General features: G+C 34.8%; 1 protein-coding gene across 1 annotated transcript in view; it reads right to left on the bottom strand.

Moving 5' to 3' along the window:
* The window catches only part of MYOF (myoferlin), a 72,851-nt gene that overhangs the window by 14,802 nt on the left and 31,870 nt on the right, over positions 1-26,179 (bottom strand). The window contains exons 17-38 of the mRNA XM_052799347.1: positions 24,835-24,873; positions 22,199-22,323; positions 21,600-21,716; positions 21,044-21,221; positions 20,081-20,205; positions 19,483-19,589; positions 17,050-17,242; positions 15,849-16,004; positions 14,748-14,879; positions 13,200-13,363; positions 11,314-11,428; positions 11,089-11,194; positions 8,883-9,025; positions 8,414-8,587; positions 7,197-7,308; positions 5,686-5,763; positions 3,708-3,889; positions 3,456-3,614; positions 3,196-3,294; positions 2,736-2,897; positions 2,034-2,199; positions 1,381-1,457 (exon numbers count right to left, since the gene is read on the bottom strand). Of these exons, the coding sequence (XP_052655307.1) occupies positions 1,381-1,457; positions 2,034-2,199; positions 2,736-2,897; positions 3,196-3,294; positions 3,456-3,614; positions 3,708-3,889; positions 5,686-5,763; positions 7,197-7,308; positions 8,414-8,587; positions 8,883-9,025; positions 11,089-11,194; positions 11,314-11,428; positions 13,200-13,363; positions 14,748-14,879; positions 15,849-16,004; positions 17,050-17,242; positions 19,483-19,589; positions 20,081-20,205; positions 21,044-21,221; positions 21,600-21,716; positions 22,199-22,323; positions 24,835-24,873 (2,909 nt within the window). The remainder of the gene's footprint in view (positions 1-1,380; positions 1,458-2,033; positions 2,200-2,735; positions 2,898-3,195; positions 3,295-3,455; positions 3,615-3,707; positions 3,890-5,685; positions 5,764-7,196; positions 7,309-8,413; positions 8,588-8,882; positions 9,026-11,088; positions 11,195-11,313; positions 11,429-13,199; positions 13,364-14,747; positions 14,880-15,848; positions 16,005-17,049; positions 17,243-19,482; positions 19,590-20,080; positions 20,206-21,043; positions 21,222-21,599; positions 21,717-22,198; positions 22,324-24,834; positions 24,874-26,179) is intronic.

Here is a 26,179-nt window from a genome sequence, read left to right as displayed (position 1 = left end):
ATTTAAATTTGAATTGTTTTGGATATTCTTTCCTGTCTCCTATAGATGCTATCACTGTATCTAGTGTTGTATTTGGCTCGGGTGATTGCAAACTCTAAAAGAAATTGTGTTTCACCTTATGTAGCATTTAAAATTTTCCCTCTTATAGTTGAAATCAACTACACGAATTCAATCAATTTTGCCAGTGAGTTCGAAGTGCTAAGATTTATTTTTTTAATCTCTTTTCTTAAAATTTTTAAAGGAAATAAAAATTCTCTGTACCAGCTATAAAGCATTTATATTAGAATGGAAGGCCTAATTCAGATAAAAGTTAGAGACTGTTCTAAATTAAAGACAATTCAGATGTATGATGAAAGTAAATACAAGAACATGGCCTATGAGATACTTAAATTAGAGTCTGAATATCATAACATTAAGATACAGAAGAAGTAGTGAAGGAGGAACAATGCAATCAATAACATACTCAAATAGCAGTGAGAGTTTGAAAGTTTAAATTCAGTAGTATTTACTTTGGGACCTCTGTAACAAAATAAAAAATTCTGCATTTTTGAAAAATCAAAGTTTTGGGTTAAGAGCCTGCAAAATTACTATATTAAAGGGCATAACTTTTGTGCTTCCTTTAAAATAACAGGTCATCAGAAATTTATGAAAACACCTTCTAGGTAAGGGGAACATTTTATAGTCCTAAAATAATTGCAGATTTTTCCTTGAAAATGTACTGTCTGGAATTTGTCTTCATTCATGTTTCAACTCAAGAGTAAAATTCTGCAAGCTGAATTATTTTTACCTGGAAAGTAAAATTGTATTGTGGTGGTCCTGAAAGAATCAGAGCAGTAGAGAGATTCACAAAGCACAACAGAAAAGGAGAGAAAAGTGTTAGTGCAGAAAAAATTGTTTCAGTGTTATCAGTTTTGGATGACTTCATGGTAAGAGAGGCAAAGCCACAGCTGTGATAAAATGAATGGCTGAAGGTCTCTGTTACCATGGCTTTGATTCTGTACCCACCAAAGCATGCACCTACTTCTAGCTCCTTTATTTAGAACCACTCAGTCTGTGCAAGATCAGGCTGCTGTAACCATCACCAGTGGACAACTGGGTAATGTTCTATCATATGCTTTCAGTAGCTATTGAACATGTGAATTCATTCTTAAGCTACTGGGTGAACTTTACCAGGCACAAAAAGCCATAGTTTGATGTTTACTATAGGCAAACAGAGGTTAAAACGATTAACATATTTCCTTTGCTTTCCTGTCACAAAGTAACTTTATTCCATCTGGCTTTCCAGAAGGTTGCATGTTTCTGACAATTTTGCTGTCTTGATAGTTTCTCAGAAATCAGAGATCTGAAGAAGAAAGTCAAGCATCAAATTTCAAAGATTACCTGAGCTGCTAGCAGTGGCTGTGTGTCTTCCATTTCAATTACTGTATCCTGGCGAGGTGCAGCAGATAGTAGACTAACTGTAAGCCAAAGATTTTATTAAGGCACTATGGTGTAGGAGAAATATCTTACTGAACATTTTAATCAGATTTGAAATCCAAACAGTTACAGAAGATGTAAAATAATTCATTGGCTGTATGTTTGATCATCTAAAGAAAGCAATTAGTTGCCATTTTTGCTAAAAATACACAACATATTTTTGTGCAGGATACACAAACATTTCTGAAATATATAGAATTAAAAAAAAGAGTAAAACTTGGAAAAAATATAGAGGAAAATGTCAGCATTGTATTCAGCGCATTCTTGCTGGAATACCGGATCATTACTTTGGTACTTAGTGCAGGGGTAATCTGCAGGTAGTTAAATTCCAAGCTGATACTAAAAAGGAACTTCAGGGAACCAGCTTACTAAGTCTGAGAGTGGACTTGCCTTTGCACTAATTAATACTGTGATTAGATTTTTCTTTCAGATCATGTTATCTCCAAATAAGTCCACAACACAAGATGACTATTCATCAGTACAGTACGTAAACACTGAAGATAGGTTATTCTAGCATCTCCTAAGAAAGTAGAACTTTTCACTTTCCAGCTGTCTACCTTTCAGTTGTGGTGCAATGTCTTCTTTAGTAGTGTAGGGGTCACAGCGAAAGCTTTCCAGTAAATCAATAGTACACTGTCCCACGATGGGCTTCCGTCCAAATGGTCTGTGGTCTATTACTTTAATAACAAGAGATGGACTGTATAACTCCTCTTTTGGCAAAAGCTAAAAATGAAAGGTTAGAATTTGTTTATAATGCAAACAGAAGGAAAATGAAGACTAAAGATTTCCCCCCCCTAAATTACAGCTGTTACTTTATTTAATATTGAACTACTATGTTCTATGGCTGTATGGTGAATGAAAATTTCTAACCTTTTATTATGATTCAATACAAGTCAGTAAGAATAATTTTAATTGCCTCAAATCTTGAATTTTCTTGACTCTTGCACAGCTCCCATCCTGGCAGTAGGAAAGTAGCCACAGATCTACACGTAAACTGATGCCTTTTCAAATAAATATATATATGTATATATATACTGCACTGGATTGTGCATATAAAATTGTATAATTTATCAATGACTGTACAGACATGTTTACATGATCTTTATTAGAATTTTCAGGCTCAGTAAATTGCTTATGTTAAGTCAAAAAAGGATGTGCAAGTTTTTCTGTTCATTCTCGCATAACAAATCCTTGACCTTTAAAAGTATGAGATATCAGCGATCTATAGCAAAATCAGTTATATAGTTTTTGGAACGTACAACTTTCATGAAGAGGACAGAAGATGGAAAATTTGGTGTCTTTTTGAGGTTTCTGATCACCACAGATTCCACCATTTCACCCCCACATTCCACAATGAGACTTGGAGACATAACAGGTGCCAGTTGGTAGTTTTTCATGTTCCGCAACCCCCAAGCCAGAATCTGTAAAATAAAATCCAATATAAGAAAAAGTGGGAGAGATATCAGTATGGTTAATATGATACTCAAGAAGTAGGAAAGAAGAAATTAAGTCTTTTCAATAATAAAATGTGACTGGCAAAATATTTCAAGGTTGTTGTTCTAGGAAAGTTAATGGAAAAAATGAAACTCAAAACCACTTAAAAAATCCCCCGTATTTCTCACTATGAAATATTTTTTTCTTGAAGCAAATACACAAACTTACTATTTAGAGGATGAGATGACTGTACTTGTATTCAGTTAGCTTAAGAATAAGCCATACCTCAACAGCAGTGAGTTGAACTACTGGTCTGATCCCTTGAGGTACCATGTAAAGCTTTGGTGCTCTTTGTGATGGAAGAATTGGAAGGTTGGCGCCACCCTATTAAGACACAAACATGAGTGTTAGTTTCTCTCATCTTCCTTACATGAAATACCTTGCAGGTATTAAGACAATTCTTCACATTATGACTCACTGTTAAAAGGATATATAATAAATTATATTATATATACACACAAAAATTATATAGAAAAAATATATACCTTGTCCCTCAGAATAAGTTCTGCAGCAAAAAGAATGTCTCCACTAGCTTTGCCATTATTTGTTACAGGATACCAGAGCAGTTTTGGTGTGATGTCCTCTTCTGGGATTAACTTGACCATAGGAGAACAAACACTTCTTCCAAGGAATTCATCTTTACCCTGCAACCAAAAATAGCAATCATAGCCATTAATGTTATTCTCAATTAATATAAATAAATAATAAAACAATCAGGGTAAAAAGCATTCACCTACCACTTGGTCACTGTCAAAAAGTTCAATAACAACGTTAGGTGGGTTTTGGGCTACTGTTTGTGGGTCCCCATAGATCTCAATTTCATTAAATATGAGAGTTTGGTCCCATGTAGGATTCAGAGTTGAATGAATGACCTCAGTTGTTTTGCTTTGATGGAGGAAAGAAACATGAGCATACGGATCTGAAATACCATACAAAGATTAAAAGCATAGAGTTACAGACAAACAACCCCATCAAGCCATAAGGCACACAAGCACAATGTTTATCAAATATAACATGTTATTTTTCTTCTCTCATTACCAGTTCTATAAGCCATTCTATGTAAAACAAAAGCCCACACATACACATATAAGGCAAATTCCATTTAATTACTAAATAGCTTCCTTTATACAAGTCTTGATTAACAGAGTAATAAATGAAAATGATAAAACATCTTGCAAATCAGAAAGAGAACCTGAAAACTAAAATGAAACACTGGCTATGCTAATCTCCTCTTAAATATTGTCCGTAGAAACTTTTTTTGTTGTCTCCATTGATATACAACTGTACAGCCTCATCAATAATATAAAGAAATAATTCTAGTTCTGGCTAGTTACTGAACAACAAATTCCCCCAGGCTGTATTGCTCAGACCAAGCTTTGGTTTCAAACATGCTTATTTATAGCAACCTCTTCTTGTGAAACAGCTGAATGATTAGAGTGGTCTAGGTCCAGTGTTTGGCAGGTCTTTAAATCATCAAAAGCTCTGTAGAAGGTATCTGATGATGGTCATTAACATTTCCTGTACAAATTGCAATTACTAAGGACTAGAGGCTATTTTAAAGGTTATCTTTAGGTCAGTTTCAACAGCTTCTGGCTAGGTACATGATCAGAATTTTACAAAATTTGGCTAACTCTTCAAACTAGTTTTAGAGGAAAATAAGATGTAGATGTGCTAGTTTATGTGTGACTGCATCTGAGGTACCTATCTTGAATTCTACATAGGCAAATTAGAGGCATTTACTCTTGTTTGTTTGTATTGTTTTTAAGTAAGTGCTGTGTATTGAAGTAAGACCAAATACACACAGGCAGCTGTACATTTCAGAAAACAGCACTAAAATATCTCTAGCTTTGTATCTTCTGTAACAAATTAACAAATGTATTACACTTACTCATCAACTAAAACAGGGAGAAAAAGAAGGATGCAAATGGCGGTTGATGGGCAAGGAAAATTCTAAAGTGTCCGTTTCACCTTTGTCTTTGGCTGAACTTATTTAAAGGAAGTGTAAAGTCATATTCTTACAGAATCTAATTTCAATTTGCTCTCTGACTTCCCAGTGGAATTTTAATTCTAATTAGTGAAAATCAAATACTTGATAACATGAGTAATGAATTAGCCTGACTACGAAGATGCCAAATGGATACAACACTGTTGGAATACCTAAGAGCTGGAAATAAAAGGGCAACAGGTACACTTGTGTCAACAAACAAAAGCCATGCTTATTAGTAAGGCACAGTGTAGTTTTCTACAAGCTCATCTCAGTAATGAATTAACATAAAATACTGAACACTGAGAGGCAGTTGGTGACATAACAGCCATCCAGCTTTCTTCATCCTTGCTTTTGTGCAAGCTTCCTGCAGGACAGCTTAGGAACTGTATGTAGGCTTTGGTTAGAAAGAAAAGCTAAGGCATAGGGAAGGGACTGGTCATGGGAAATTCAGACCTTATTTGAATTCCCATTCCCTCACTGAGACTTCATTGGCAGCAGCAGGTGCTGCGCATTTAGAGCACTTCTTTTTTGGCAGCTTCTGGGGCAGTACTAACCAAATCTGGATCACACGTAATGAAACTGAGAATTCCTTTATGGCGTGGTTTCAGTAGCTGGGACCTACACACAGACCTTAAGGATTTAAGATATTCTATAGCTAAATCAAGTTAGTAGTTCATTGCAGAAGTGGGTTGTCGGTTTTCTGCACCATTAGCAGGATTTTTCCATACCTGAAAAACTGTCTTTGTCTAAAGCCATGAGATTTCTTGCCTGGTAGACGTAACAGCGAAGGTGGTAAGTATATACTCCTGTATCAAATAAACACAGAGTTCAGCTGCATTATACAGGCTTCTTTTCTGTAATGAAGATACTTTGAGTTTATAAAAATGTCTTACACATTTCAACTCAAGCACAAGCACTGTAGTAACATTTCTACTTTTCTTTTCTAGTGACAAGTGTACTAATACCAACAAGTTGGCACCTGAGAACATTTGTTCCAACACAACTTAAAGCAGAAATGAAAAAAACCCTAATGCTATTTGGGCTTTTTTCACCGTATGATAATCTAAAAATCCTCGTATTTAAAAATTCCTGTTTGAAATGGTGCGATAATCTAGCTCTTCCGAAGAGAATAAAGAACTGGGCATTCCTGTGCTTAAGTATTCACTACAGCGGTTGGAGGGACCTGGGAGTTTCACATTTTTGGCTGTTAGCTCTAGAAAATTATTCCAATTACAACTCTGCCTCTTTGGCTAAAAGATTTAAAAAAAAAAAACAAAAAACCACCGCAGGCAAAGTGGAATAGTTTAAAAGGAAGATGTGAGTGCGTCCCAAACCCAGGACCGCATGTGGCTAAGTTACTACAGCTTTTCTTTAGAAGATGTCAGCTCTAACCCTTTCAGTCCTTGGAAAAATCTGAGCCGCTCATAGCCTTAATGAACTGAAATCTCTGAACTCTGGCAGGAAAAGGTACCATTTTCCTCCTATTGTGGTCATTATTTAAAAGAAACCACAATAATCTTTTTCAGAAGGTGAGAGACAAGATTGAAGATTTAGGCACCTATTCTGAGCAGGGAGATCAAGTTCTGCAGAGTCCAAATAAAGCCAAGTATTCTGGTCAGAGATCCTCAAAAAGGATTTTAAGTCTTAGGAGTGGATGGGATTGGCCTCTATTCATATTAACTAACACTGGTGGCTCCCATCTCAGTGTCCCTGCTTTTGTGAATCCCATTACAGTGATTCCAAGGTATTTAAAGCAAATCCAGGTTGGCAAAGTCAGTTTTGTTCACTTTGCCAACTCAACTACACGGTCTTACTGCTTCCTCTGGGTCAGGCATTTGTCTGCCCTTGCATTGAGCTGCTTTAAGTGAGCTAAAACAGCAAAAAATTAACTGTACATACATCTTCTCTGCTGGCTTAGCTCCCTGCATTGTTATGGAGGGACCCTAACGCTAAAAATGCATCATTTAAGACAGCCTGACATTCAGGTGCTGCAATAACTAGCTTTAGAATTCCTGTCCCATACAGGTTTTAAAAATGTCTGTGTGACAGTGGACTGAAATATCAAAATGACTAACTGTAATTTTTCTTTTAGTAGCCTAAATGGGGCCAATCAAGGATCAGATAGTAATTATAACAGAAAGTATATAAACCTAGATGTAAAAACAAAGAATTACAATTCTGTTTGAGACCAGGGAGAAACAGACATGATTTATAAGAAAGGAATTGTTAAAGAACCTACTGTCAAAGTAGCAGGAAACAAGTGGTGTATTGGCACCGAACACCTTTGTAGCTGACTCCTTGGTTTTGTCTGAACTCTTCCCTTCTCCATCATCGACACTAGTGTCTGCTCCCTAAAGTTATATATAGAAAAAAAAGTTACTATGTATTTACAAACATAGAAGGACTCTGTGTGTGAATATATGGGTTTTGGTCTCTTCTCCAGGACGAGGAGAAATTTACTTTCCTGAGTAAATGTACTTTAAAAGATGTTTGCACATGTCCGAAGGTCATTTCTTATTGCCATTGAACCTGTGCAGAAATCGGATCCAGTCATTTCATCTTACTTTCCAGAACATCATATTTCTGGAGATACACTAGCTACCTATCAGCTCTTACTGAAGTAGAGGTTGCAGGTCTTCTGCACTGCGCTGTTGCAGAGAACTGCTCTAAGGCTTTATCCTAGCCATAGCCCAGGAAGTATAGTCAGAAGAGAAACTGAAACAGGAATTTTTAAACTCTGTGGAACCAAATTAAGTCGAGAAAGAAAATGCTATCAATGAATCATAGGTCAACATTCGGTGCAAAAAAAGAGAAACAAACCAAGAAAAAAGCACAAACTTTCGTTAATGTTATGCAATCAGACTCGGAATCATTATTTTAGAAAAACAAAGTAGCCTTCTTGCAGTATTTGCTCCAACTTGTATTTTGGTAAATCGAGCTTATCTATGAAGCTGTGTTAACCTGAAAACTCAAGGAATAATTACATTCTGGTGATCTATTTGTGGTGTATGACATTCTGGCTTCTCCAACGCTTTGCTATCCTTTCTTGTGTTTGGTTGTTTATACATGCAAATATTAATCAGGGGCAGCTATTTCAGTGCCTGTTGTTTCTTGTGCTGATGTTAATACTTCTAAATTACGTGCATGAAAAGCTTGAGCTATCTTTTCACTTTACTTACTGAAGGCTCATCTAGTAATTTGGCCTTTTGCTCTAAATCTCACATAAAGTAATAATAAAAATAATTTGAAAAATAAAGTAATAATAAGCACATTATGCAAGAGTCTCTACTCAACTTTAATGGTCCCTTTCAGACTTTAAACAATATAAACTGTATTAGTTCCTCAGTTATATATCAATCTAACAATTCAGGGACTAAAATAGCTGATATAATTGTTTATTTAGTGTAAATTAGCAGATTGAACATTTAAAGACTTTTTTGATACTCTGTCCCTTACCAAAGCACCTTCAAGTTTAAAGATAGCTGCTGCACCATGTGTCTCTGAGGGAGCCATTTTTCGCCTCCATCGTCTTCGACGGAAAGTATCAGAACTGCGTTGTTTCCAGTGAAATTTCCAGCCAATCAAGGAAGCATATTCCCATCCTTCTTGATCCTCATGTGATGATATTCCCTGGAAGACATACATCCTTGTTATCCACAGAGTTGTACAAATGTAATGAAAAAAATCGGCACTTGCTCTGGTAGGCATCATAATCCCCTCATAAACCAAAGCTGGAAACATCTATTTACAAAAAGACAAAGAAAAGGAATATAATGAAAACACACAAGGTTGTTCTAGGTTTTTTTCGTTTGGTATTAAATTTTTTCTTTATTCAGGAAATGAGTAAGCTCATGCGGATTTTTTTTTTTTTAAAAAGAAACTGTTACAATGTGCAAGTCTCTGACTGCATCTCTGTTCTGCTTACCCTTCCTGCTGTTACTGCTTGAGCTGGATCCCTCTTACGTTTCCGTACCAGTCTTCGTCGTCGATGTGTATGGTACATTTTCTCTGCAGGAACCCATGACTTTGGTTTAGTGTCTGGAGGAATAGTAATTCCATATTCCCATCCTAAAACAGAATTGATTAGTTGGTATATTTCCAGAAACACAAGCAAGATACAAAGAAGAAAAGCATGGGAAATAAGAGTTATTGTACCTACGCAGGATGAAGCTTTAGTCACACAAGACTATTTGATATTGCAAACCCTAAATGCCCAATAGCTAGGGGCAACTGATGACATTTTATCATGATGCTATGTTATAATATATATGACAATAAAAAAATCTCTACATTAAAACACATACAATACATTTTAAGTTGTTTTCTTTGCATTCTTCTTTTTTCAGATGTTAGGTGTATTGATACCACATTTTTATACTTCACCACAGGGAAAAATCATCCTTAATTTTAAGTAAGAGTGGAATGTCCTGTGTACTCTTGCAACTCCAGCAGGTTGGCTTTTAAAGGAACACCAACTATTTGAACTCTGATCAAAAAACTTTAAGAATTGGTAAACCTGTTACTGTATTTTGGCTCTACATATTATAATTCATATAATAGTTGTCAGGTATCTAGGACTCAGACTTTTACTTAGATTGATCTGTTATTAAAAAGTTACTGCAGACTCCTACGAGAGGTTCCAGTTCCAGACAGATATCAGTACTCTAAGATAAAATATTTTTTCTACTCAAATAGATATTTATTTAATATAATAATATTTATTTTATAATATAATATTTACATTATTTAAAAGCATTAAGTATTTGAGAGTTTTCAGCTGGTTTAGAACAAATTAAAATTAATGATAGTTTTGCAAAATTCTGGGCTTTCCAGGACCTTCTACAACCTTCCCTTTTGCTTTTATTATTCATTTTGTTTTCGAACCATTAACGTCCTGTAAATACTTTGCTATGAGATTTACTGCTTTTTTCTATTGCTGTAGAATCTGAATTATGGTCTTATGAGATTGTTTATATCACAACTTTCTAAGCTGGTAATAGTTTTAATTTAGTCTAAATAACAAGCATATGAAAGTCAAAGCAACTCCAGGAAAAACGGTGGCTCTATGCACTTAAGATTTTCTAACCTGATCAGGTTAGTAGTACATCTAATCTGAAAAACTCTTGTCTAGCAGTGTCAGATTCTTCACAGAAAGGCTTTGAAGTCTTTTTCATTTCAGAATTGCCTAATAATCAGTTGCATACTGTTAAGATTTCATCCTGATCAGTCTTGCATAGCTCCCTTTCCACACAAATTCAGTGCAGTTATTCTGTTCTCAACGATATAGGAATCCTTCAGACACTTGTGTGCTGTGCGACCAACACAAACAGGTTCCTAATGTCCTTTGGTCCCCAGACCTCCTGGTTCACCTCAACATTGCTTGGTGACTTGTCCCCTGGCTAAAGGCTCCCAGTTAAATTGCCAGGTAGAACCAAACCTGGCTTTGCCACATATTCTTGGTGCGATTACAGAGGCTTCACATCTCAAGTTAAGCTTCTGACTTCTCTAAAAAAACCCAATTACTGCTACTAATCCACGTCTTACAGGCCCAATCCTAATCATTGGACTGCATTAACTGTGGACTTGGGAAAAAAGTTTTGGAAACTTATTTCAAACAAGGATGGGTTCTATTTCCAAGCACACTGTTGATACATAGAGTTTTTCCAACTGGAACCTTCCATGTTAATAGACTGTTGTTTGCATTAGCCTTAATTTTTTTTAATTTGTCAAAGTTTTTGGCTCAAAATTGTCATCTGCTGCTGTTGTTAAGACCAATGTACAGCTATTTAGATTATGTGATTCTCTCTAGTAGGCACTTCTAAATGCATTTATTACATATACTGTTGAAAATACTGGTTCCTTTTGATCCAAGAAAAGGCTCAATGAGAACAGTGAGTTTGATGGAGTAGTGATTAAAATGGAAATAGAAACAGATGCAAACAGTAAACACTTTCTCAACGTCATTTTGTCCGATTCCTTAAGCAACTGTTATCCAAATATTTGCTTGACATTTTTCCACAGGGCAACCACCGTCATGCACAGGACATTGCTACAGTCTTGACATCCATCCTCCTTCAGTATAGACTATGACACATTGTCCTAATAATCAGCAGATAAACAGTAAATCTTACCATGCTCATCCACTGCTCGATTTAAATCAGCTTTCCAAGCATCATCTTCCCACATCCATCCAAGAGGACATGTGAACTCACGTGGCGGTGGAGCTTTTTCTCCATTCTTTTATGTAGGGAAAACATAACAGTTCCGCGCATTAATAGATGAAATACACTGTGTAGCAAATCCTAGAAGTCCTTCTCTTAAACCTTTACTTATCCAGTGAAAAATATAAGTCTCACCACATCTGTGTAACTATCTTCAGCTGCTTTCCATTCCCCTCCAGGATAGCGACTCTCATTTTCATATACTTCATCAGTAAACTCAGTATGACCAGCATCAGCTTCAGTCAACAAACTGCAAGTCCAAAGCAAATATAATAAGAAACCAAAAGTATTTTAGTTAGCTATGGAGAATATATAGAAACAATGTACTGAATGTACTGGAATTCTGGATTGTCCATTTTTGTGAAGTTCTATTTATTAATAGAGTACAGCATAGCCCTCATCTATATGAGGGGCTACTTATTTCCTTAGAATGTCTTCCTAAAGCTGAAGCAACTCCAGTAGTAGTAAGCAATAGGAGGAACATTACTCATGAGTGACTAGCAGGAGTGTTGTAACTGCTGTGTTATTCGGGATCTGCTTTCAGCACTTCCTCTTGGAAAAAGAAAACAATATATTTTTAAGTGTAGGAAAACCCAGACTGCACATAACAGTTACACGCATCTTTAATTTTTGTATATCTAGCTATGCACTAAAATTTGGCAATGATGTACTTAATTCTGTTCCCCTTTATGCTGTTGACAAGGTAAGCAATCAGTTGGCTAATAGTTTTCTAACTTTCAAGCAAAAGAAATGAGAGCATTAAATCAAACACATTCAGAAATCACTGAAGTATGTTCTAAAATGCCATCTGCTGGTCAAATAAAGCCATGCAGATTATGTTCCAATAAAAGCAGATGCAAGGCATAAACATGGTTATGGATTTTAACAGTAGGGGTCTTTTTCATTATCTGAGAAAGTATCTCCATGTCTGTTATTGCTTTTCTTCATGTCAGATTATTCACTGAAATAAAAACTATTCATTGAATATGAAAGTAAATCCATCCATTCATACCTATAAACTGATACAATTTTAAAATGGATCAAATAGTAGCACATATTCTTCCTGGAGAGTTTGTCTATAGCAACAGTCCTGTACTTTTTTGGCCATCAGAACACAAGAATTTAAAATGGGCTGAACCTTTTCTTTTAAGAAAAAAGAAAACAATCTCTTTCTCATGCTGGCTTTTGTTTATGAAACAAATAATTTACCCAGTCTGGTTTAAAGTGTGGCAACACAAATAGCTGAACTGGCACAACTCATGAGTTGAAAACCTCTGACAGAGCAAGACTGAACCTACTAGAGCTGGGGGAGGATTGACACCTCATGAATTTGGTCCAGCAGGGGAGGGATTGTCATACGGCACCACAACCTTAGGCTCTGAAAACAACCCCTGCCCTGAGTCAGTTTGAGAAATAACCTGTGACAGTTGTTTAACAAGGGCAATGGAACGTCTCAACATTTAGTGAAATAAACACAACACAAAAAACCATCCACTGTATGTGAATGACCATGCAAATGCTGTAATGGTGTTGATACAACATGAATTGCAGCTTTATACTGGATGTCAGGGTTAAGTTTATAGCTATGGAAGACCTAGCTATCTAACGGTCTTGTCCAAAACCATCACAGCAGAATCTGAGAACCTTACACAGAAACAAGTGATCCTCACAGTAGATTTCTAGGAAAGGAAAACTATTATTATTACTTTTTTAAAGACGAGGCACCGAGACACAGAAAATACAAGCAATATGCCTGTCATCACAGGGGGACTTCTAAACTGTAAGCTGGTTCCTAGGAAATGGATGCATTCTTTCTGTTGTATGCTTTATTTTACTTTTTAAAAACAGTAATGTTAATTTTAGTGTCATTAACTAGCTTTGACTATTGGCTGGCTTTTGCTGTCCTAGAAATTTCAGCTTAAAATCTCTTTCTTAGCCAAGAAAACAGGGAGGAGCTTTTACGCTACACTCTGAGATTAAACTCTTTTATTCCTGCCTGCATAAAATTAAAAAAATCTGACCTTCTTTCAGGATCAACCATCCATTCTCCTTCCCACTCCCAGCCCTTTGGGGGCAGAAAGTACTCTCTTTTCAGTTTGATTTTTCCTGTGACATCAGAAAACTTGTGGCGACCAACAAGTCCTGAGGTACCCCACTTTCCAAAAAGAAGAGCTTGATTTTCATACTGTTTGAGAAGAAAGAAAAAATGAGTGCTTTAGGAATAATAAAAAGTTTTAGGAGGAAAAAAAAAAAAAGATATTTATGTAACTGTTACAACTGAAACATTCTACTATATAATTCCTTTCTCTGAAGTTAAGTACTCCCTTCCCACATTACTCTGCAATGTCATCATTAATTTCTTTCTTTTGTTTTCTTCTGTGCTGCCTGGTAAACAATGATTCCACTGCTAACCTAAACTATCTTCTCAATTTAATGCCTCTCTACAAATACAGTCAAACTTCCTCCAAATTAAAGCTTTGTTAAATAAAATTCCATTCCATTATTCAAACAAGTTTGTTCTGTTCCCTAGACGCATGATCCTTGCATTCTTTTCCATCTCAAATCTCCTCCTATTTATAATCTCTTATTTTGTATCATGTAAAACTGAATTATAGTCTTATCATGGAAGCTGCTAGGGGCATGATTCCGATGTCAGTCCAGTTTATATAGTATATTTCCCTCTATGCTAATGGGATCATTTGTAGTTTATGATGGTCTTGAGTTTTCTGCTCTTATTCCTGTAAAATTGTTGGATTTTTGTATGAAGAACAAAAAATAAGATATTCAATAGCCTCTTAAACTCTATACTTAAATAATGGCTTTGAACATCTATTGACTATTTTAAGTGACTTACTACAGCACTATTAAATATTTAAGTATAGGTGCAATGGTGACACAAGTCTCTGTAAAAACATCTGGTTTCATTAGCTATTACACGGATATTGGATTATATGCACCATTAGGTGATGGGGCATGTATAAGACACCTGCTGCTCACCATTATCATTCAAAATTTCTATTATGTGCTGTGGGACTATTTCAAGCATTTTTATTCCAAATTTGTTAACTCTTACCATTGAAATGTTATAATACTATAGCCTTTTGTCAGAAAAATCTACTGGTTTTGACCAGTTTTTCCTGTAACAGTAAATTTTCTACTGCTACAAAAGAACTGTTATTAAGCAAAACCACCTGTATCCAAGTATCATTTGTAGAAGTGAAGAAGCAATTAAAATAAAAGGGTTATTCACATGCCAAAACATAATGGTCTAGATCCCAATCTTAATTACACTGATAAAAATCTAAAATAAATGTCTTTGAAATCACTGGAGTTAACCAGATTGTTACCTGATTAACCAGTTTAGAATCTGGTCTGCTGAAGTTCATCTGGTAGGCACAATGGACTTGATCATTAATTGCCTTGAATGGAGTCTACTTGTTTCAGTATAATAAATACTATTCTCCCTTTCTGCCTGGCATGCAAAAAATAAAATTCAAAAGAGCTCAAATTTAATTGAATTCCTAACACTCACGTCCAAGTTTAAAGTAGGAAAGCAATGATGGACATACCAGTTCTGCAAAAACACTGAACGTTCCCTCTGCAAAGCTATTAAACTTCTTTTCAACTGCACTGAGCCCAAGCCAAATGTTAATTCGCAACTCCACAGGCATTTTGACATCTTTCGTCTTGTCCTGTGGGTACTGGCACATGAACAAAAAAAGTTATTCTTTCTTATGTTATGTAGGTATTGTAGCTTTCAGTAAAATATATACAATAACATAGAGATATGAGTAATAATACATGATTTATTGACCTATTCCTGTACTGCATTTCCTCAAAAGCCAGTAATAAATAGTTCAGAAAGGAAACATTCTTTAGATGGTACCTGCCTAGGGCATGTAAAAAACAAACAGTAACAGAAGTATTATCCCTGTTCCTGTATGTTCTCTCCCAAGTTTCATCCAGCAATGGGTTTTTAATTATGACAATAACTTAAAACTTCAATGTTGATGTTAGTGTTTCTTGTTAGGAGACTCTGGAAATGTAGAGGTTAGTCAAAATGGTTCACTAAATGTAGAAGCAATGCATCATAACATGCATAATAAGGGGGCTTGCATAAAAACATGAAGATATAGGCTTGTCTGCATTGAAGCATTAATCAATATAACTACTAGTACATTGACAAACTCTGTAAATGCTATTGTTATACAGTCAGATTGCCTTTTTTCTGGTTAAGTTTATTCCAATTAAAGACAATATAAACTTCAATGGAGGAAGGCATTCCTATTCCAGAGTAAGACTCAATGCAGAGAAACTTTGAATAGGTTTTTGAAACTTCCCTGATTTACACTAATTATTCCCTCTGAAAGTCTCCATTCACATCCAACCCCAAAACACCAAACCCAGTAACACTTTAAAAGTCCTGTCACAATTTTGAGCGCTTTCAGAAAAGCCTCAGTTAGGGGCTGATGCTGGTTCTAACTGGCTTGTGATGAACTTAACTTTACAATTTCTGTGATATTTTGAAGAAACTATAGGCAGTTGGCTTTTAATCTGTCATGAGTTTTGACACCTCATTGTTCATAGTTTGTTTGCATGTTTCATGCTAATGTCAGAAGGCATCACAGTTTAGGGAGTTAATTATTTTTTAAGGGGAAAAAAATAAGTACCTTTAAGAAGATTGTTTGGGTCTTTCCACAATATTTACCAGATGATTCGGGGCTTGTTGTGGAATACAACACTTGGTGTGCAGGAACACGAGCATAAGCCAGTCTTTTCTCCCCTCGGATCATCCATATAATTACATCAGGCATACTGTTTTGTGGCTGTGGATTATTTGTGGAGAAAAGATAGTTAAGAATGGTAACTAATAAAATGTTAAACTAATCTAATGCTTAGATAACAGAAACATAAATCAGGGTTTATGTCAAATGATTTATTACTTAGAATGAATAATTAACATGAATTTATGATAAATAGAGGAAATTGTCTTACTTTGCAAGTAATGCAATATATAGTTCTGAAACAATCACTAAAAATACCATTGAGACTATTGGAAAGCGAGTAAGTTTTATATAAAAAAACAGTTCCTATATATTTTGCAAGTTTTTCTAGAGACATTTTGTATCTCAATTTCTTTATGGCGACTATAGTGACTGATCCCAAATGCTAATGCTTTGGATTGACCTGCTACACATTTAAGTGTTTGTAATGCTTCCACGTTAAGGGTAGATCATCATAAGACTTTTAGCAGAAGAGAGAAACAGCCTACTATCTTTTTGCAGCTTTGTGCACACCTTTGTATGCTAGCTGCAAGTCTGCCAAATTAACTGCTCCTTTTTTTTAAATCAGTAACTTTTCAAAGCAGAAGTGACAAAGAAAAAATAAAACATTTCTACAATGTTGTGAAAACCAATTACGAGATAACCGAGATGAAAACTTAAGATGCTGCTGAAAATTTAAAAAATACAGAAACAAACAGATTTAACTCTGTTAGAAGTTGATTACTATGGCTAACAAGCTGTGGAAGTACAACTTATATCCTGCAGTCCCTGAACCAGCAATGTGACTTGCGATTCTGGAAGAAAGGGAAGGACAAAATACTGTCACTTTAAACAGAATACAGTCTATTCTACAAATCACAGAGTGGTTATTTCCCAACACACATTCTCAGTGAAGACAGCCAACACACTAGAACATTATATTTAAGTAAATCCTAATTACAGAGGGGAACATGATTACTTTCACAGCATCTAAAATTACTATTCTAAGGAGAGTGGATATTGCTTGATTAGCAGTGAACAGTACACCAGTTTGTGTTAGACAGCTATTTCTAAACTAACTGAACCACTGGTATTGTGTAGTACTAACCTCTTCACTCAGTTGCAGTAATTTATCCAACCAATCCTCAATTTCTGTCAGAGTGGCTTTCACATCAGTAGCTTCATTTCTCATCCTTGCTGCTGCTTCTCCAATCTGTTTGAGAGACTTGAGGCGCAGTTTTTCTATTTGAGTGTCAAGGACTGTAATATTAGATTTGCCTTCTATGAGGGGAAATGGTTTACTGAAAAGAGAATATTTATTGTGGTTAATAATCTAAGTGGATTTTATTTAGCCACACACTAAATGTGGACATGCATACAGTGGCAACAGATTGACTGCTATTATTTCCTGTGATTGAAAACCACCAGAATAGTGCTGTAGCATCTATTTCTGCAGAGATTTCCACCTGACAAAGTGTTTACAGTAAGCAAGGGAAATGCTGTCCTTACATAACAAGCACCAACATAGAATAGCTCGAGGTGTGTGCTGTAATGTAATTGCTGCTAACCAAACCAAGCAAAATCAATTTCCCTATATATTCAAATTAGAAAATTATTTTCTCAGAATGTACATCTCAAAGATGAAATCAGTGCCTTCAGACCAAGATTGGGTTCCTCTCCTTCACTGGAAACTGTAAATTCTCAGAAACATATACAAATATGCCTTGTGTCTATGACTAGAGTTATTTAACCTGGCATGAAAACATTGAAGAACTCTAAAAGAAATCCATGACACAGAACTTCAGTCACCAGAGGGCAGAGTAACTATTCAATGGAACCAAGAAATCCTACAGCGTCACAGTAGAGCCCAGGAAAAATGAGCTTTTTTGAGTTGGAGGAGGTTTGAGGAAAAGGCAGCTTTTCAAAGACCAATGATTATACCCCTTCAACAGAGTTCATTAACAGGTCTTTAATATGATGCTTTAAAAAAAAAAAATTTCCAAAGACACTGCCAAGTTTGAAAAGACTGACTCTTCTCTGACCTATTTTTAATGACAAGCCATGCACTTTTAAGGGCTTTGATTCTGCAAAACCTTGATAGTGACTATTGTGCCTTCCACTACAGTTAGTTCTACTAATCTGAATGCAAGTGCTGCCTGCCCTGGGTGCAAGTACTTACACATGAATCAAATGTACCAGATCAGAACTTCCAGAAAGTCACCTCATTTTAGGTTTAAATAGTGCACTGAAAACTCTCTGAAACCCCTAACTCATTTAAACTTCAGCATGGCAAGAAAAATTTTTCCATGAATTCAACACAGGGAATTGTGTCTTTCACACAGGTTTCATGAGTCTGCTGAAAAAAAAAGCCATAAAGAGCACTGTATCCTATGAACAACAGGAAGCCCATTTGGTTGATACATCTAGCTGCTATTGCTCCATAACTGTTGAGTGATAAGATACTTTATAAAATAATGGACTGAATTAGTAACAGTGCAGATGTGTGTCAGGAAGATGGGTTGACATAACTGATATAAAACCTGAAGTTCCTATATTCACTAGATGGCTCCGTGTGGCAATAGTTCGCTCTTCACGTTTTGCTTTCCTGAAGTACGTCAGTTCTTTCTCTCTGCTTTTTTGCAGGTCATAGCAGGTATTCTATGAAGTTACTGGTCTATATTTTGACATAAGCTTTCTATCATATAATTCTTTGCTAGTATATACTGATCTCCACTGTTTGCTTTTTCCTCTGTTCACTTTTACATTGGCTCTAAAGCTTCATGAATTTGTTCTCTAGTTTCATGTTCTCTGTTATTTCCTCTAATGGATAATAACTGTTCTTTCATTTTCCCTTTCCTTTTCCTGTGCTTCATCACCCACTTGTTCAATGTTTTTTAAGTGTCTCTCCCCACCTCAATATCTCCCTCTGTTAATGTCTATTTCTCATACAATTCCTTCCTCTCTATTTAGAATTTATTCTCCTTCAAACCCCTAACTGCTGACTCTTACTGCCTTCTCTGAACACTCCCATACACAACAGACATGTTGACTAAAGGCTTATTCAAAAAAATAATCTTTATGGCCCTTAAGCTCTAAATAGCTTTTTAAATTTTTATTCTAGGCTCACCAGTAAATCACAGAATTTCCTCCCTCTTCAGTTTCAGAAATAACATTGAAACATGGGTAAAAAAAAGGTACATGAGGAATTCTAAAGAAGGCAAGATGGTATAAAGGCAGCAGAGATCCACAATTTCACATTTTCAGAACAGTCCTGCCTTAAATTTTTTTTCAAGAGATGCTGTTTTATTACTGTCAGTGACTAAGATAAAGGAGAATTACAAAACTAGATGGATGACTTCACTGGCAACGTCCATGCTTTTTATTACTTTCAAAGACTTTTAGAATTCCAGTTCTCAGGTCATTTCATAGGGGTAATCAGTTTTATGGTCCTTAGAATTTGTTTTGTGACTTAGTAAAGGCAATAGCAAAGATTCTGGGCAGGCCTAGAACGATAACATAAGAAATAAAAAGGTACTTTTACCTTATATCTTCTGTAAGTTCATCAATCAGCTTCAACCACATCTCAGCTAATAGGTTTTCAGAAATTTTAGCCTGCATTCCTGATTTTAAGGTGGCTAAGTTGGATTGCTGAGGAATTGAAAAGAAAAGGATTTGCATTTATAAACTTCCATTGTGTCTTATGGTCAATGAATTTCAAGACTTTAATCTTACTTATTTGTATGTATAAAGCCCAAATCAAAAAAGACTCAGATGTTCAAACTTGATTCATATTTAACAGGTCTACTCCTATGTTCTTTCTCACTGTATTTAACAATACATGATATTGCACCTAACTTCCAAAACAAGTAACAGTTCTACAGACTTAACATGCCCCTAACCAACAACGAGGACTCTTCTTGCCTGGAGTGTGTTGGGCCTTGCGAGAATACAGACCTATGATTAGCAGTGCCATTTGTTATACTGAGCTACGTTTAATTTTGAATAGGAAAAAAGGAGGGAAAAGTGTCGGAAAACTGTTCCATAATCTGCTCAAAATGTCACTTTTTGATTACATCTCTAAATGAAAAAAAGTAAAAATGAAAAGCACATCAGCAAAAGAAAGATCTTAAGTCTCTTACCAGTCGTTCAGCCATGTTTAGGATTACATTCACAGAGTCTAATCTATGGCTTATGTCCTCCCAAAAGGAAGTCAGCGTTACAACTGGCTTTGTGTTTGCCCATGGCAAGTAGTAATAATAATTACCTGATGTGAAACATTTGTACGTTAGAGTTAGAATTCATGGCAGGAATACATACTGTACACTGCACAAGCTGGTACATTTATTTCATTTATGTACTACAATTCATAAGAACATACAAGCTAGTCCAAACTTATCAAAAGATTTGTATTTTTCAGCCACTGTAGGATCTGTTGGATGGTAAACTTTTACTTCAAATTGTTTCAAAATCCAGGGGATTTTTTTCAATAAATTATCTGTTAACATGTTCACTATTATTTCCCATAACTTACCGATGTAGATAGCACATTAATATAAGTATACCTCTGAAATAAAATATTCAAATAATTATTTTCCAGAGTAAATCTGATTATTTAATACACAGAAAAAAAAGAAATCCTACTGTTTGCAGTTAATAAAAAAAGTCATAGCCAAAATATATTTTCCTGTGATCTAGCTAGGTTGTTTTCTTCTAGGCTGCCAGACACCTAGTTTAAAAACAAGTTTTTATTTTATTCTAAATCAGAATGTTCAAAGGGTATTTTCCCTATTTAATCCCTAGTTTTTACATACCTGTAAAATAACGTGATATTTTTCTTGCCAGTTTTCCTCTGCACATCTAGTACACAGTCAAAAGATTTCACTGAATTCTGTGAAAATTTCTTTAATAACCTCAGTAGGCTTTGCAGCATGTATTACATAAACGTAATTCAATCTTAAAAGCTGTGAAGAGCCACACGTTCTTTTCTGTCACATTTTCAATAAGTTTTTAGTGCAGTTAGAGCTGTCATTCTAAAGCTATAAAATAGCACCTCAAAAAGAGCATTTTACATTATTTTATCTGCATACCAGCAGCATCCTTACCATCAAAAACAGCACGACTGTACTGAGTTGTTGATGCCAAAGGTTTACAGGTGGTATCAAACTTGTTGCCATAGTTACCAATGCTAACTTCAAACTGGATAGGCTCACCAGTGTCTTGCAGCATGGTAGCAGAATGAAAAACAGCAGCCAAGCAGAACTTGCGTCTGCGCTGGTATTTCTACAACAAGAACATTTTTAGTTGTATTTCAATATTTGTAAAACAGGATCCACAATTACAGAAAACAATAGCAATTTCTTAACAGAAATAATAATTTTAATACTTTTACTACTTTCTGAGAAGCAACCAAAAGATATAATAATAATACTACATATAATGTGTATAATAAGTTACTGTATTTGAGATTATAAAAATGTTTCAAATTAACATTTCATGCTACAAGGGTATGACATTTTTGTAGCCACACCATCAATAACCACCTCTCAATTCTGAGATTCAACTCAATTGTTTCAATTTTAGTAAGTTAGATCATTCTCCAAAAATAACCAGCCAAGGCACATCTCCATTACCAACACTGACAATAAAACAAGTATTTACCTCAACAACCAGTAAATCATCATTAGGAATCGTCTCTAACTTTTTATTAACAGGTTTGCTGTCAAGTATTGTAGATAGTTCAACCAGAATTCTCCCTCTATAAGCAACTCCTTCTCCCTGTAACATAATCACACATTGAATCCAATTTTATATATTTCTCCTAAAGTAGCGTACTCTTTCTTTAGGTGTACATGCTTGTGGCTTCACTGAAGTGTTCTTAAAAATTCTGCAGAGGCATGGATGTACATATTTGAACAAATGAAATAAAGCAGTTTGCTTCAATTAATGCTAGAAGTAAAAAGTATATATTTATGAAAACAAGGAAATAAGAAATACAAATGCATGCAGAGGTGTAGATAGTGAAAATCATCAAAACCCCTGCTGCTCCTTCAAAAACACCTTTAAAACGAAAACAGATAAGAATGGAAAATACTATCATACTTCCTTATCAATCATAAATATAAAATACTATTCAAAAAGAAACACCAAAAGGAGTGTGATGTGAAATAAACAAAAAAACCATTAAAATTAATTCATTCCTTGATTAAAAACAATTGGGGTTAATCCTTTTATTAAAACCAATGAATAAAGAAACTGACCTTTCCAAAGTTTAATTCATCGTATGGGTCTGGAAATCCAGTGTATTCTCTTGGACTTCCGTAAAAGTTTAGGTAACAAGGCCCAAATGTTGGTAAAAAGCCAACTTCAGTTTCTCCAGTGTTTACTAACAGAAAATATTATCATTATATCTTTGTTAATTATCATTCAGAGCCACAAAAACAATTAACATTACTATCAAACCCAGTAGAACAAATGTTAGATATTAGTTCAGTATTAGTTATTAGTAAAGTAAGAACACTTTATTCTCTGGTTATAGTATATGAATTTAAAGTAATTACACCAGTGACTGTACTTGTTCCTAACCTCCTTCTTCATTGTACAATACTTACTAGATACTACTTCATGCAGAAAAAAACCCCACAGAATAAACAGAACTTCTGCCCCACCCCAAATATCAGGTTTTCGTTTATGTGGAAGAATAATACACTCTTATGTTCACAGAAAACATTATTTTCTAGAAATAAATGAAACTGAGTAAAACAACATTTGCAATCATTTAAATGCATAGGCCATTGTTCTAGCTAAACAGCTACAAAAATGTTGCACACCGTAGCAGAAAAAAACCTACTGTTTACCATAGTTAATCCTACTGTTCTAATTTTTAGTATAATTTTTCTGTGGTTATGCTTCAGGGTAGAACACAGACTACTGCAAACTCTAATCATAACTGTTACAATGCATTGTTTCTCACAAACTCCCTTTTCAGTAACCTAAAATTCATACAAGACTGAAAGTCTGCAAACTCCATTAATTCTAATGACAATAAACTCTAATTTGTATACTATTCTTATTCCATGACTAACAAACTAAAATTTCCCAATGTCTTAATCTAGCTAAAAAAAAAAATTAATAAGGATTTAGATGTTTTTGTCAGTTTTAATAGCTAAGCTAGGAAACTGCACACCAAAGCTATTGTTTATTTTCAGATATTTGAGATATCTAAGAACTTGAAAAGGTATTTCCATTGCTAATGCTTACTGTCATAACTTTGTATTTTGAACAGTGTTCTGTTTTTTAGCAAAAAATATATAGAGAGAAGACTTAGTTGTATTACTAACTGTTATCTTTTGGGTTTGCATTCATGCCTTGCAAATTAGATGAATGAGATTCTAAAAAGCTCTTTTTAGAGCCAAATAAAATCTATACTTAAGGGAGTTAATTGTTCTTTCAGTAGCAATCAAACACATGCTAAGGCTATTGATTGATAAATTTGATGAGTAGTGCAAAGAGAATTAGAACAAGATAAGCAACACATGCAGAAAAATACTGCATAGTTTTGAGTGAACAGGAAGATTCTATATTCTTTTTCTTCTTGTACCCTAGCTTTTGTCTTTGAACAAATGATCCTGGTATAAAAAAAGAGGAGAATCTGGTTCTAAACCTTGCAACAGATATCACTTAGAGTGATCTGCAGCACAAAGAAGGATGCATTTATCACAGGAAAGGATGGCTGAGATAAGAAAGTGAAAATAAAGGGTTATGCCTTGTATGACTTTGCCAGTGTGACTACTGAGTGACACAAATGAATAATAAAAATGAATGTTATGTCTTGATGTGATTTCCTGTCAACACAAAGTAACATAAAATCTGCAAAATACAAAATAAAGATTTGCGGTTCTCTATTTTGCATTTGGATACTTTCACATCCTTACATCTCAATCAGAAACAGATCAAAATTTGAATGAAGAAGAATTCAGACTCTTGTTGGAATACTGTCCAATTTTTTAAAAAATTCTAACACTGAACTGCGTACATCAGATCTCAATATGACTAAATTTAAGGTACAGATCTGTGTTGAATTAATACATTCACTACTTACTGATGCTAATAAATTGAACAGAATATAAATTTTACAACAACCAAACCAAACCAACATCCCCCCCTCCCCCAACCTGGAATAAAAAGAATATTTTGTATTTGTTTACATTTAAAATACAATTGTTTACATTTAGAAGGCTGATATCATGTATTACAGAAAGTCATTCCAAAAAATTATTTCAGCCTTTGACTTAATATTACTTTATTAAGAAAGAAAGATAGTAAATGAAGTATTTGTGTGGATGAATGTTTGTTACCTTTCAACTGCACTCCAGTTGTATTTATTTCTCACTATATATTTACCACAAAGTCTTTCAAAACTGGCTGTCAACTTAGGCAGTTATGTAAAAAGCCATCTCTCCAGGTTTTAACAGAATCAGATTTCATTTTTCAGACTTTATTTATATAACTAGCTAAGCATAAGCAAAACAGCCACTAATTATTTTAGGCAGTTATTTACTTCTGCAGGGCTCTCCAGCTGCAAATATAGTTCTGATCTCAGCTAAATTAAAAATTGCAAGCCATTGTTAGACTAAGCGCTTTATACTTGAAGCAACTGCATGCTCAACTCTAAAACACAGCTTGAAGCACCAGCCAAACAGAAATAGTCAAACAAGTTCCAGTGCCAAAACTGTTTTATACAGTTAGTTATGTTTGATGCTCTTTAATCATAACGGTGAAGTCTTTTAGACAAGTAATTATTAAAAAATATTTTTTAAGATGATGGATTTTCTTAGGCAATACTTCTCAGTTTGGGCAATGGAAAGCAAAATCAGTAACAGATGAAGATATAAACCTTCATATGATGAAGCCCCTGTTCCTGAAGATGAAAATTCTATATTATGAAAAGAGAAGAAGTTACATGACAAGTGACAACAGCATTTTAAAAACAAATACATCACAAAGCAATCTGCTATTAAAATAAAGTTGAAAGCCTGAGAAAAAACGAAGTTCATGTGGGCTAGAATTTTGCTTCCTGATTAAAATATGAAGGTATTACTCTTCCTGTATAAATTCCAAAGAAAAAAAAAAGCATGTAGCTGGCAAAATATATTGTTTTGATGCTTCTCTTTCAGCTTTGTATAGCTCTCCTCCCCACAAAATAAAATTTTATTTTTAATATTACTTACAAATCTTAAGAACATTTAAGAAAACCACTACATTTCAGGGCCCATTAAGATATCTTCATTTACTGAAGAGGGTAGACTAGTTCAGTTTCCCAATCCTTTAGAAACCAGAACAGGCTTCAGGCATGGCGTTGACCTCAAGGGAAGATAATCTGTGATTTTACATGGAAATGGCTATTCCAGTGTCAGTACCTCAGTAGACAGTGAATACAAATAAGATTTTCTCAGTTACTAAGTGCCTGGGTTTGAAGTGTAAATGAGCTGTGACTCAGCAGCAGTTCAAGTTAAACACTTAGGTGGATTGTACAAGCTGATCTCTCCAGAACTGAATTTTCCCCAACAGCCCAACCCTTCTGCCTTTGATTTCCCATTGCCTTTTTCTGTAACCCTTTCTTTTGCCTCTGGTTTTGCGTAGAATATATGAAAAGAATGTTTGCACAAAGTCTTACTTCAACAGCAGTACTTCTAAGAGGACTGGGTTATAAGCTTGAAGTTACTGGCTGAAAATACAGTTCCATCCAATAAGATAAATACTTGACTCAAGTACTACAGGATTGGAGCCACTAATTTTGTTTTTAAACTCCTGACATAGCTACCAACTTAAGGACAAACTGGTCTGTCTCAGACAAGTACATATCATATAGATTTCATAAACACAACAGAAAAAATAGTAATTTAGATTCTTATTGTGGCAATGGTAGAAATGGTTTTGAGCCAGGTCCTTCAACCTAGTGTAGATAGTCAGATAAATAAACGTTAAGCCTGTTTAGCCAAGAACTTTACAATTCTGTATGGACAACTAATATACCACAGTATGTTTACTATATTAAAAAGCTAAAACGTTTTTTTCTAGCAAATTAACATAGAATCCTTGTCATGGAGCTGGCTCAATTGTATGAAAGATCTTGTTATAACAAGGAGATTATAGATATAGATCACAAAGAAATAACCAATAACCATAATATTATATTAGAACATAAATGTAACAGGTTTTTTTTTAATATTTCCCAAAAT

Source organism: Harpia harpyja, chromosome 10 (assembly GCF_026419915.1).
Source record: "Harpia harpyja isolate bHarHar1 chromosome 10, bHarHar1 primary haplotype, whole genome shotgun sequence".
Taxonomy (NCBI): Eukaryota; Metazoa; Chordata; class Aves; order Accipitriformes; family Accipitridae; genus Harpia; species Harpia harpyja.
The sequence above is the reverse complement of the archived record's forward strand: the minus strand, read 5'-3'. Positions and strand labels throughout refer to the sequence as shown.